Raw genomic sequence first — 12956 nt, forward strand, 5'->3', positions numbered from 1 at the left:
ATGTATTTTAGTTTTACTTAATTGAGCATTTAACTGCTTTGTCCCCTGATGTTGTATCCAATGCTATCGACAGACAGTATAGATTACACGTCAATGTTGATTCATCCTAGACAGCAGATACTTGCACAATTTTAAACAACGTACGAAAAGGGTGCATTCTTAATATTTATCATTTCCTTTGCAGTTCCATAAACAGGGGACTCTGAGCTCACTCTTTGTTTTGTTGAAATTTGTGTTTCAATTTTAAGAAAAATGAGTGAATGCAGCTTTTCCATTTGGTTAATACTATAATGGTAACATCAGAAATAGAAGTCACATCTTTAAGTGGAGTCTCCAAAAATAAATGCACCAAATGCGTACTCTAGCCTGATCAGCTGATCACTGAGGAGTTTAAAAGTTTAAAATCGAGTCCACCCTTCAGCCATTCCACAGGAAAGTGAGAAATGGCTCCTTTCCCTTGCTTGGAGTGTTGGTAAAATAATGCCATTTAGCACATAAGAAACTGACATCAATCACAATCCATCCCCAACAATAAATAGCAACACAGAGATATTTAATAGCACCAATTTTGATTGTGATTTCTGGTCTTGATCACAATTTTCCAGTTTCGTGTTCTTTCAGTGCCTGACTTTCACTTTCAAGTGAAAGATGAAAATAACTAATTTTAAAATATTATAGCTCTAAACATCTTTATGGATGACAATTATAGAGAAAGTGTACTATTGAAAGATTGGTAAATAATGACTCCATTCACTCTATTTTCCATCTTGTCATGATGCATTTATTTTCTGTTTGACCCCTGACCCTTCCTGCTTTTAGGCAATATTCTCATTTCATATGACATCTCAGTTGTATTTTGTTCCTTCACCCAATTCATCTACTCTCTGCCACGCTTTCTGTCTTTTTCCCTGTATCTGCTTCTAACTAGGATGCATCTAATATACCAGCACTACTTTAATGATTCAAAGTCCACTAATGTGACATGTTGACGTGGCTACGGAACCTCTTTGAGGTCCTTACCATTTCTAACTTTACTAATTTTAAAAGATATTGCAAAAGCTTGAGGGAAGTGGTGAACAAAGCGGGCATTTATTTTTGTTATCCTTTTCTGGGTTTGCGCCAGGTCCCAAGTTGGAATAAGATCGCTACAAATAGCTGTACGGATAGCACTTGATATAAACACCTTTCCAGGACTTCTTTATGCTGAATGACGCACCTGGCTTGAGAAGTGTTATCTCCAGCTCAAGGTATCACCCGTTGCTGGCTCCTGCCTCTCAGTGCCAATTCCAGTCATTTCTAACGTTGAAGATTTAGAGAATCGGGAATAGACAAGTAGGCGGCTGTGTTGCATTGAGTTGCATCGTAACGCTTTTGCCGGGTATCTCCAGCAACCCGGGTTGGACCCTGACCTCTGGTATTGCCTGTTCTCCATCACTGCGAAATTGTCGATCCCGTGCCATTGAATGGTAGAATCGGGGGGGGGGGGGGGGCACTCGATGGGAAGGCGGGGAGAGTAAAATGGCAATGGTGTAAATGGCTCAGCGTGAACTTGGGGGTCCACACGACCTGTTTCCATGCCGCGTCTCTCTGAGATTTTATACAAAGTCCTATCTGCGGTATTGTCGCCTGGTGCCTAATTCTGCGCATTTCACTTTGAGGTTGACTGATGCCAAACTTGCGCCATCAGAAGTTTTGATTCCCTCTTCTCTCACCTAAAGACTATTTCAAGTTCAGCCCTGTTCGTACTTCCGACTTTTTTCCTGACATCCCTACTATATTAAGTCTTTGAATATTCAATGAGAAAATTAATTTTCGACACCGTAAGTGTGATTTTTCTCATTAATGTCCAATAGTAAAGATCATTGTTCGTCTTTAAAAAAAATCCATTTCTTAAAAGAGTGGATGCGGAGAGGATGTGTCTATAACGATGGAATCTGGGACCAGAGGGCACAGCCTCAGAATACAAGGACGGCCCTTTAGAAAAGAGAGGAAGAATGATTTCTTCAGCCAGAGGTGGTGAATCTGTGAAATTCATTGCCACAGACAGCTGTGGAAACCAAGTAACTGGGTATATTTAAAACTGAGGTTCTTGATAAGTAAGCAATTCGAAGGTTATCACAGAGAGATGGCAGGAGAATGGAGTTGAGAGGGGTAATAAATCAGCCATGATGGAATAGCTGAGCAGACTCGATGGGCCAAATGGCCTGATTATGCTCCTGTGTTTTATGCTCTTATGGAATTAATCTAATTTGTCAAAATAGACCACTAATATCGAGGTGTGGTGTAGACTCGGTTTCAGCGCAATATCCGCTAACATATTAAGACATTTGTTTATATAATTCGTAAACTGTTCAACTATTTGCGGAACAAGAAGTGCGAAAAAAATCATCCCTATAACAGGAATTCAAACTTATTGTTTACAAAAGCGTTTTGTACCCGGTGGTGTTTCGGCAGCACGCCTCCAAGATGTTGATGGCCATAAATCTCAGATTAACCCGCCTGCTGTTCCGAACAGAAGGAGAAATAACAATTGCTCTGAATTTTGATTATTTTCTGGAGAAGGGGCAAAGGATTTGAACAGGATTTTAGATCCTCAGGCCCGTACTTGAGTGTCATTGACCCATTACGAGAGTTTGGAAATCCATTTTAAACCCGCATTAACTTTCTCCTGATTGTCACCGCGCGTTACACCGTATTTAGGACCTTGTTCAGTAATAACATTGTTCCATCGTAATCAAGCGTAGATGGGCTGGGCTGATCAACCTCGCCTGGGCTATAATCCGGCGATTCTCTCACAGCAGGGTGCATAGGATAGTACACATCAAGGGGCTTAGAGACATATTTTGAATTTAAAGCATCTTATTAAATGGAATAGAAATTGTAAACGGGAGCGAGGGTTTTTTTTAATTCTAAAACTTTTGCAGCCAATATATCAAGCACTACCCATCAACTGACTGATGTGCTATAAATAATGGCCGAGAGGTTTTTTTTGAATGGAAGACTTTTGGTTAAAGTGAATCCTACAGGTGTGGAGAAATTAGTCATCACCGCTACTCCCAAACCTGCCCCTGTTTTCACTCCTTTTGACTGTTGTTCATTTAAAAACTGATCGTTAACCGCAATGGGATTTTAATATTAACGAGATTTATTTGACTGATTAACGGGAAAGGGACAATATGGTTCCCGATAGCTAAACTTTAAACCAGCGCAGATCGATTTTAAAAAAATGAATAGATATTTAGTGATCTCAATCTTGAGTTTTAAATTAGCTTTAACTTTATTTCTGCTAATAAAACGTCAAGAAAAGGGATTGTCTGGATTTAGACGTGTACTGAGCTCCGCTGTCATGATAATGTTCAAATCGTTTTTGTAAGGAAAACTAAACGAGTGATGATTATTAAATCAAATCCGGTAAATTAATAACAAACAAGTAAATTAACCTAATAAATAGCGAAAGAGAGAGAGCAACAATCAAACAGGGAGATTGGCTAAAGGCTGCGTAAGTACCGCATCCCACTCGGCCTCCTAAGTCAATAACGTTTACAAAAGGTCACACGTTGGCTCCGCAGGCCCCTCCACCCCGCTCTGGGTTATGCGCAGGGTGGGAGATGTTCACTTTTACATCGTAAATTCCAGACAACGTCCGGAGTGGCGTGTGCCGGCAGCATCGGGCTGCTTGTTCCTTTCCATGTCACGCAGTGAAAGTTTGATTATGATTAAAGCGCAAACGTGGCGAGCGCTCTGTGGTTTCAATATTACATTATTCATGGCGAAATGAGAGCGTCCGCCTGTTGAACTAAGGTAATAGCTTTGCAGCAGAATGGCAAGATCTCGAGCGTTGCTGCATTCATAAATCGTTGTCTGTATGGAGCAGCTTCCAAATTAACGCTACGGGCTTTCTCCGAACAGTTGTCCCTGACAGCCAGAACTCAAAGTAGGCCTTTTGCTTGGGTACCCTAAATTGTGCGGATTAGTCTCCCCAGTGATGGTGGGGTCACACTGGTTTGCAAGGTAGCAACGATAAATCGGGCTGTTATAGCAATTGCCCTAAATTCCTCTAGCCTTGCAGTGAAAATATTGGACTTGTCGGTGTTAAATTATGCGATATCTGCCCCCATTAAAGTTGATGAAGACGAATGGGTATCTGTCCCGCTTGCGCACCCTATCTCCATTCCAAGTCCTGTCTCACTTAGCATGCGGTACTCAGATATTGCAGTGTATGGTCGTTACTGATAGTGCGGAGGTTTTCCCGGGCCGCCGCAGAATGCGGAGATGTCTGGACTTGTCAGTACAAACGGGTGGAAACTGATTTTTAAAATTATTCAACCCCGCTTATGAATGCAGAAGAAATTGCCCTCTACTGCTTTTCCTCAGTCCTGGCAAATATTCCTATTCTTTACACCTATACAAGCTGCAGTTTTTAAATCATGTCTAATGGTGTTTAAACGAACACATTAGCTACCTCTAGTAAAATTAGATGGTGAAATTGCTGAACCTATACAGAACTCAAATTCTGCCCAAACCACATTTCCTTCCATCTTTAATTCGTGAAATATAATTACGCGTAGATACTCTCTCCAAATAACTTGAGACTCATGGGTTGATTAAATCAAGTTGATTTAATTGCGCTGTATTCCCGCATGTTAAACTCTGGTTTACCCCAGTTTCCAACACCATGATTGTCACTAAATCTGCCTCCTAAACTATCGTTCGGTTTTACGGCCAGAATACAAAAACAGAAGTCAGCAGTGTATCCAAATTAGCCCCCTCACCCCCCGCAGTATTATCACCAATCAGGTTTTCTAAAGCTGCTCTACAGCTGTAGTTAAATATATCGAACACTTCTTTATTTCGCCATTGCCACGGCATTGTTTAACCCAACGAGTGCAAATGCCAGGAGCTGAAAGCCCAGTCGTCAGGTGCATCAGCTCCAACTATCCATAAACTGGGAACAGCCAGTGCACTCTGTCAACACAAACAAGAGGTTTCAAGCCATTAATAATTCCCTGTCACTTACTGATGTCACCACCTGTGCAGAGACGTATGAAAACCTCTATTACAAATTCTAACTTAAAATGAAGAAGCTTTAATGGTTAAGAACAACAAAACTACGAAGGCCCTATTATTGTTAGAACAACAATCCTCCACGGATTGGTCTATACTACAGGCACGTGCTTCCCGGCCCCAGGAGAACACTTTCAGCAGCGACCTTTCCTACCGGAAGAGGCCAACTACGATCCAAATTTTAAAACACAACCGAAATGTAAATAAAAATTACAAATAGTTAATCGCAACCTAGAATGCTAATGAATGTTTTATTTCGCTCATCTGTGGTTGTTGAGAATATGTCGGCTGAATTTTTATATTGCAGATTAAGTTCAAAACATGATATTGGGTTTGAAGCACTTCTTGGAAAGAAGGTTAAATTTTAAACAAAAACTTGCATCCGCTACCTTTCGACAATGACACGATGTAGCTTCCATTATCCACAGAATTTGTTGCCCCCCCCCCATCTCTTTTTGGATCTGATTTATAAAGTATCGAATGCTGGCGAATCACTTTCAGGCTATGGCATTTCTGGGACATCGCCTCAATGGAAACCCGTCCTTCTAAGGAAAAGGAGGTTGAATCTTTGCCCCCATCTCCAACTGTGGAATCCAAACATTAAGTAATAAAGCAGCCGGTGTTACTACCAACCATCTGCCTGACAATGGTTTCTAGCAGCAACTGCATCGCTCCTGAAGGAAGTATGCACGCTTCGTTCAATATGGTCGCGATTGGAAATCAGCGGTAAAATAGCTACCAGTCAGAAGGTCCATTCCTACACGAAAACTTGTCCAAATTCTAAAGAGTTACAAATAAAATAACCGCTTAAACTACACGATGGTCGCTGCCATATTATCTCCAGATCACGGAATCCGTAACAGTTGCGTTACCGTCCTCAGCAGCCTACCACAATTAACACCTGCATTGTACAGAATGCAGTCCCGTGGAATCAAAATCGGACAAATCTGATCCCTCATACGAAAGTTTTTTAAAAAAAATTCTTTTTGGCGCTTTAACGGTTTGGGGAAAGCTATAGACAATGTCATAAATAGTCAAGAACTAAAATAACGATGGACACAATGCACGGATAATTATACGTATTTAATATATTTAAATATTCAGTAACAAACACAGTTGAGAACGTACATTTGGAACCACTATATAAAAGCTAACAGTTAAGAAAATAAGTTGTGTAGAAAAGGGATTGCATTTAATTTAACAGTTGTCAGCTTCACACGGGTCTGTGTATGGGTACCAGAATCGAATAACCAAATTCCATTTAAGATCGTATAAAATAAACGAACACATTTTACATTTGTTTGGAAAACGAAAGTCGATCTGAAGTACTAAAAACGGAGCATTTAACTTACTAAAACAAACACGGAACGTCAAAATAGATAACGAAAGTATACATTATCACGTAGTTTTTTTATAAATAAATAAAACGAATAAATTATAAAATGTATTCATTTAGCAATACATATATTCAAACAGTAAAATTATATGCAACAAACTCATCATTTACGAAGGGGGGGAACAGCGTGGAAAGCGTCGAAAAATTAAGGCATTTACATCATCTTACTGAAATATCCGGGTCAGCAATCCAAGGCATTTGTGGCTAATCTAAAGGAATGTTCTAATACCGGCTTTGTTCAGACAATTGACCGTCTCAAGTGTCCAGCAAGTCACAAAGCTACATTAAAGCTGTTTATTGTTTTTGGACCTAAAGGTGCGGACCGAGATGAGCGTCTGGTACACCAGGCTTGTTGAAGGAGGGATGAAGCGATGAAACCAGTTCATTTGAGCACGGGCTGGGTAAAGAGTGGTCTGATGATGAGGATGATGATAAAGGCACGGTTTGTCGCCCCCTCTCCATGTACTAACAGGCCGGGCGCACTGGTACCTGGAGCAAGATTACTTGCCTGTTCTCTGACGGGTGGCATTTGTTGATGTGCCTGGTGAGTCCGGGCGAGCTGTAGAAAGTGGCCGCGCAATACTTGCAGGGGAAAACCTCGGTGGCATGCAGGCGGAGGTGGCGCTCCTGGCCACCCTTACTGGCCAAGTTCTCCCCGCAGAGCTGGCACTCGGGGCCCGGCGGCAGCTTGTCGGGGGGTGGCGGCGGCTCGGCTCGGTGAGCCAGCAGGTGCTTCCTCAGGTAAGCCTGGCGCTTGAATCTTTTGCCGCAGCGGCAGCATTCACAGTGGCCGCCGTCTTCGGAGCCGCAATCGGCGAGCGCCGAGCTAGGCTCGGGGCTGTCCCGCTCGGCTTCGGGCCCGGGCCCAGACCGGGGCTCCGCTCCGACGTCTGCTTTGGGCTGGTGCGGGGGTCGGGGCTTGTGCCAACGGCGGTGCGACGCCAGGTTAGCCGGGCAGCTGAAGACCTTGTCGCACTCGGGGCAGCGGTAATCGACCCGCACGATGCGGGAGCACTTATGCTGGGCCAGTGCGAACGGGTCGGCGTACTCCTCCTTGCAGAGCTGGCAGATGAATTCGCCCAGACGGCGGCCAGGTCCCAGTCCTTGGCCAGGGCCTCCGCCCATGCGGCCCGCCTTGCCCTCGCCCTCGGGCAGCGCCTCTTTGATCCGTAGCCCCAGCACCGGCGAGGTCGTCACCTCATCTTCAAAGGCCAGCTTCCTCGCCGCCTTGGCCCGGCGGGCCGCTGCTCCCGCCCCCATCGGTGGCTTGTTCCTGCGCTCGGCCGCTTTGGTGGCGCCCCCTGCCCGGGGAGACGGCGAGGAGGCGCCGCCGCCGCCGCCTCCACCTCCATCACCTCCTCCTCCACCGCCGCTGCAGCCCAACTCGGCGCCGCCCGGGGCCGCCAACAGCAACATGCGGTCCAGGGCGTTGAAAGTGGCCGCCGGTCCTGGGAATGACTCGGCGGTAACCGGGGAGCCCAGGCTCACTGTCCGCTGGCCGTACAGGCGTTCTCTGCTGACGGGTCGAGCCGGGCTGGACAGCGGTTGCCCGGGACAGCCCGGCTCCAGCCGGCCAAACACCTGCGCTCCACCCGGCTCCGGGGCGGCTCCTCCCCCCGCCCCCTGGGGCAGAGGCGGGTCCGCTGGCGGCTGCTGTACCGGCGGCTCGGCGGCATCGTGGCAGCGGATGCGATAGGAGATGGGCGTGGATCTCCGGCTCCTCTTCACCAGGAATCCTCGCGGCATCGTTGGGGAGAGCGGGCGTGTGACGAGAAATAATTGTTTTAAAAAAGCAAATTTGAGTAAGCAGAAGGCACTTGACATCAAATAAATAAATGAATGCACTGTGAACGCCGGTTAGGAGCTCCAGTCGCCCCGCACTATGTGCCCGGCGGAGCCCGCTGTGTGTGTGGCATGGCGCCAGACCACCGCCAGCCTTCCCCGCTGCTACTGCCCGTACTCGGGGATCCGGCTCTCGGATCTAGCCTGTTCCCTTGCTTCGCTCCCGCCGCTCCCTTTAAAGGCGGCCCCGCTCCCATTGTCCTTGCCCGCCTGGCCGAGCGGCCGGACAGCCAATCACAGGCGCGGCTGACTCGGGTTTAGCCAATGGGGAGCTGAGTTTCTTCAACCTCTCCCCCCCCCCTCGGGCCGTGCAGCGGCTCGGGAGGGGCTGGGAGCCGATGTGTTTAATTCTGAGTGTGCATATGTGAGTGAAGGGCAGAAGGGATGGGTTGGATTAATTGCCATCTCATCCCTCCCCCCTCGGATTATATACCAAAGTGCGAGGGGCAGAGTACTCCCAGCTGATAGGGATCCCGAAACTTTACAATAGAACCAATGTTTTCCCCTCCCCACCTGCCTTCTTATAAATCGCAGAGTGCAGAATTACCCGTCCGTGACACGCAGATTTTTGAGCGGTCCAAGTCGGGATGGGTGTGTGTGTTTATTTCCAAAGCCATCTAACCCCAACCCTCTTCCGAAAGTTCCGATGACAGGCAGTTTCAATCAGAGGAAGATAACCTTAAGGAATGGGGGGGGGGCGGCGGATTGAAGGAGTGAAGGGGAGCAGGTGGAAGTGGCGAGGAGCTGATCTCAGGAGGTTCAATAAAAAAGGGAGTTCCGCGAGTTTAGATGTTCAGAAGAAGACTCTTGTATTTACATCTGTTACACCCATGCAGTTGTCGACAACAACCTTGGTGAAATTCCAGCTATCGATACTTCTTGCTCACTGAATTTTCTCCGCTATAATTGAGGCTGTTTCCAGCCGGCGGACTCACCTTTTCACCCCCCCCCCACACCCACCTTTGCACCCCACTCAGATTTCAGTCAGCAGGTAATTGTTCTTTGTGGGCGTCGGGGATGAGACCGAGCAGATGCGGCTGGTCTGCGGGGGCTGGCCTTTGGCCGCGCGCGTGTGTGCGCGTTCAGCCGGTGGCTGCTGCCCACACGCCCGGCTCCTCCTCCTCTCTTCGGCCTGACACGCGTCGGCTCTTTGTCGGTCTACAGTGGGGGGGGGGGGGACTGGAAATCTGCCAACGAGAGCCGTCCATCACCATCAGAACCCGCAACAGCATCCGCACACTCTCTCAGCAGAGAGAAAGAAAGGAGGCTGATGTCTAGGGCAACACAAAAGCTCCCTCCGCAGCCGTGGCCTGGGCTTTGTGAATGAAATTAACCTCTGTCCATTGAAACACGAGCCCAAACAATGAAGGCAGGGGCTGCGCCGCGATCGCCTCGCATCGTAAAGGACAGACGCTGTGCTGAAGGAAATCGCCACATTTCTATCATCTGTTACACAATCCGTCTCAGTCGCTGACAAACGGGGTTCATCACCAACTTTCTGCTCTTCCTATCTACGCGAGAAGGCTGATGTTTAACTCCATTTATCAGTGCATTTGGCAAGGAGCGGTCCTCATACATCCCTCACCAGACTCTCTTAACTTTAACTCAAGTAGTGCATCGGAAGGACTGGCGGCTGCGGGATGAGTCGGCGGCTCTCATCTTTCCCGTTCTTGCGCCAGCCTCTCTCTCCATACTAGCAGAAGTAAAAGTTCAGATTCCCTTTCGATTCAATTCCCTTTCTACTCGGTCGTTTCTACCCCTCACTTGCTTAGTTATTTGCCTCATTTTCTCACAAGCATGAAGAATGGGATTTAAATCCGCCCCTCTTCAATGAAATATTTACCCAAAAACCGCAAACCGCTTCGAGAACGCCGAGATCAGTACACATTATTTCCATCAGATTTGTGAAACGGTCTCACTTGCACTTAAAGAACTAAAATTTAAAAACACACATGGTTAACCTCTGATACAATGGCGCTCATTTTGTTTGACAAATAAAACACATATAATAAATAGCCTCCTCTCAGTGAACGCTCTCTGCAAAGAGAGAAATTAGAGAGGAGGAAGAAACTATGCATAAAATATGCGGAGATGTGTCGCTTTTGTTGTGCTAAATAATTGAGTGTGCAGTGTGTGTGAGTCTCCGGGTTGTTTTGGCTGGCCGCGCTCTGTTGACACGAAATGCTTTTATCTCGCTTTTGACCGGGAGATTGAAGGGCACGCGAAAGGCACGCGGAGGACTCGGTTATTGTGCGGGACATTAGCATAAAGCTGCTGGACAAATTAAGATAATTACACAGCAAATCCGAATCTTGCAGGGATTTACGCTTTTAAAAAAACATCAGTTGGCAAGGGCGAAAGCCTGCATTGTCAACTTTGTGTTCATTGAACAGCGAGTCTGGTAAGGATTGATGCTCGCAGAGGTAAAATAATCGCAACCTTCATTTGAGGTGCGTGCACTAAAACTCCAACACCAGATTCCGTTTGCCCGAGGGATACCATGCACATTTCGGAAGTATGCATGTATCAATAGTAGTGCTTAGAATGGGACAGGGGTTTCATTAATTTTAGGGTAACCATTCTACTTTCAGGTTTCCCTTGAAGGTGAATACATTTTCTCTTGGATCAAACCCATGCAATCTGCTCCCACCCCCCGGAACTTCCTTCTCACAGGAACATGATTTTAAACATCGAATAAATTGCGTCTGTTTTCAAACTCTCCAACGACTTCTCCCGTAGTTTGGAGCAGAGGATTTGGCTGGGGTGGGGTTATGGGATGAGTTTGATTTTCAAGACATTCTTCTTAGGGTTAGGAAGAGCGCGGGGACCTGTGGGCCTGCGTCCTATTTCAAATGACGGTTTTGATGTTAATAATTCTTCAAAATTGTACATTACCGTCTGCCCTTTACACCACTGAGCAAATTACATCGCTGACTAAATGTTACTGCGGAAAACCACAATGTATTTTACGGAGCGAGCGAATTCTGAACAATATTTTGGCTCATTACAACCTAGCCGCACTATGCCCTCATAACAGAGCTTTATGATTCCTTCGTACTTGTACTGATATTATTGTGTGCAAATTACATCACCGATTGCGTTTAAGTGAATGCGGATTATAATGCTGTCATACAGAATCCAGTTTAGAACAGAGCCTAGTTTTAAGGCTAGAAATTTGCAAAATGTGGGAAGTCAATAAAAGAGGTTGTGGCGGTGGAGGTGCTGTCTGTTATTAGAAACAGTTACAAGTATTTGATTAAACACGCCGGATCTTAGGTGTTGAATCGAGAGATAGTTTAGTTCTTGCTGGCGAAAATTGAGGTTCCTCTGACTGTCCAACCTGCATCATATGAGGAGTCCAAGATGGTTCTCGTGTTATGGTCAGCCACATATGTAAAGTGTACTGATAAATGGACCAACCTGTGTTATCTATTTCAGAGCTTGACTAGCAGTTTCGGTCGCCAGCGTGCATACAGCAAGTTGTAAATAACGTGCTTCCAGGAAGTATCAACACATACTGTACACTTGAACTTCTACAGGGAGAGAAAGAAAAGGTGGGGTGTGGGACAGGTCCGAACTAGGTAAAATAGTGCAAGAACCCCTGGATGTACCGGACTGTTGTACTCTAGAGAAAGCAGTGTTCGTTCAGGGAAGTACTCTCATACTCAGGTTTCTGGCATTCGGGGTCAAGGAAGAGATCTTTAGGAGTCTGAGTGCATTGGCGTGATTACAGGGGATGCTCAGATCAATGATGCCATAGAGCAGCTGCAGAAATTTGCAGGATGGGGGGGGGGGTGGAAATTGTACAACCAGAGGTCATGGTCCATTTGGGAGGGAATGGCAATGTTCTCTGTTAGGTTTTCAAATGTGATAGTGAGGGAAATGTGACGTGAATAGGCTGTTTCCATTGAGAGTAGGGGAGATTCAAACGAGAGGACATGATTTGAGAGTTAGGGGGCAGAAGTTTAAGGGAAACACGAGGGGGTATTTCTTTACTCAGAGAGTGATAGCTGTGTGGAATGAGCTTCCTGTAGAAGTAGTAGAGGCCAGTTCAGTTGTGACATTTAAGGTAAAATTGGATAGGTATATGGACAGGAAAGGAGTGGAGGGTTATGGGCTGAGTGCGGGTAGGTGGGACTAGGTGATATTAAGAATTCGGCATGGACTAGGAGGGCCGAGATGGCCTGTTTCCGTGCTGTGGTTGTTATATGGTTATATGGAGGGAAGGGTTACATAGAATATATGTAGCAATATTTTAAAGGGGACAACTACAGTTGTGAGAAGTTGTGAGAAGCTCATTAAATGGGCCACGCGTGCTTTTCAGAGAAATATATATGGGCAAACCTGCTCCCGGGAGGTTCCTGGATAGTTGGATGGAGATGAAGGAACAAATATGAAGGCGACTTCCAGAAAAATGCAAAAATAATTAGTCAGTCCAAGTAGTGGTTATCAACTGCCTAGAAAAGCAAATGTTTTGAAACACATTCAAGTGAACATTTTAATCTGTATGTAGCAATCTGAGCAAGAGATGGGGATGACTCTGAACCTAATGTTAAGGAATGAACCTCAGGCAAGTAGAAAAATAGTAGTGGTGTGTATTTTAGACCCAAAAGTCAGAAATTGGTTAGATTTTGCATTATTGTGGAAAAGCACA

The 12956-nt window shown here is 45.9% G+C and overlaps 1 protein-coding gene across 1 annotated transcript; it reads right to left on the reverse strand.

Moving 5' to 3' along the window:
- Nucleotides 1-6128: 6128 nt before the first annotated feature.
- LOC132403051 (insulinoma-associated protein 1-like) lies at nucleotides 6129-10967 on the reverse strand. The gene has a single exon (XM_059986282.1). The coding sequence runs from the start codon at nucleotides 8282-8284 to the stop codon at nucleotides 6926-6928; it is 1359 nt and encodes a 452-aa protein (XP_059842265.1). The 5' UTR covers nucleotides 8285-10967; the 3' UTR covers nucleotides 6129-6925.
- Nucleotides 10968-12956: the final 1989 nt, after the last annotated feature.

Source organism: Hypanus sabinus, chromosome 12 (genome assembly GCF_030144855.1).
Source record: "Hypanus sabinus isolate sHypSab1 chromosome 12, sHypSab1.hap1, whole genome shotgun sequence".
In the NCBI taxonomy this organism is placed as follows: domain Eukaryota; kingdom Metazoa; phylum Chordata; class Chondrichthyes; order Myliobatiformes; family Dasyatidae; genus Hypanus; species Hypanus sabinus.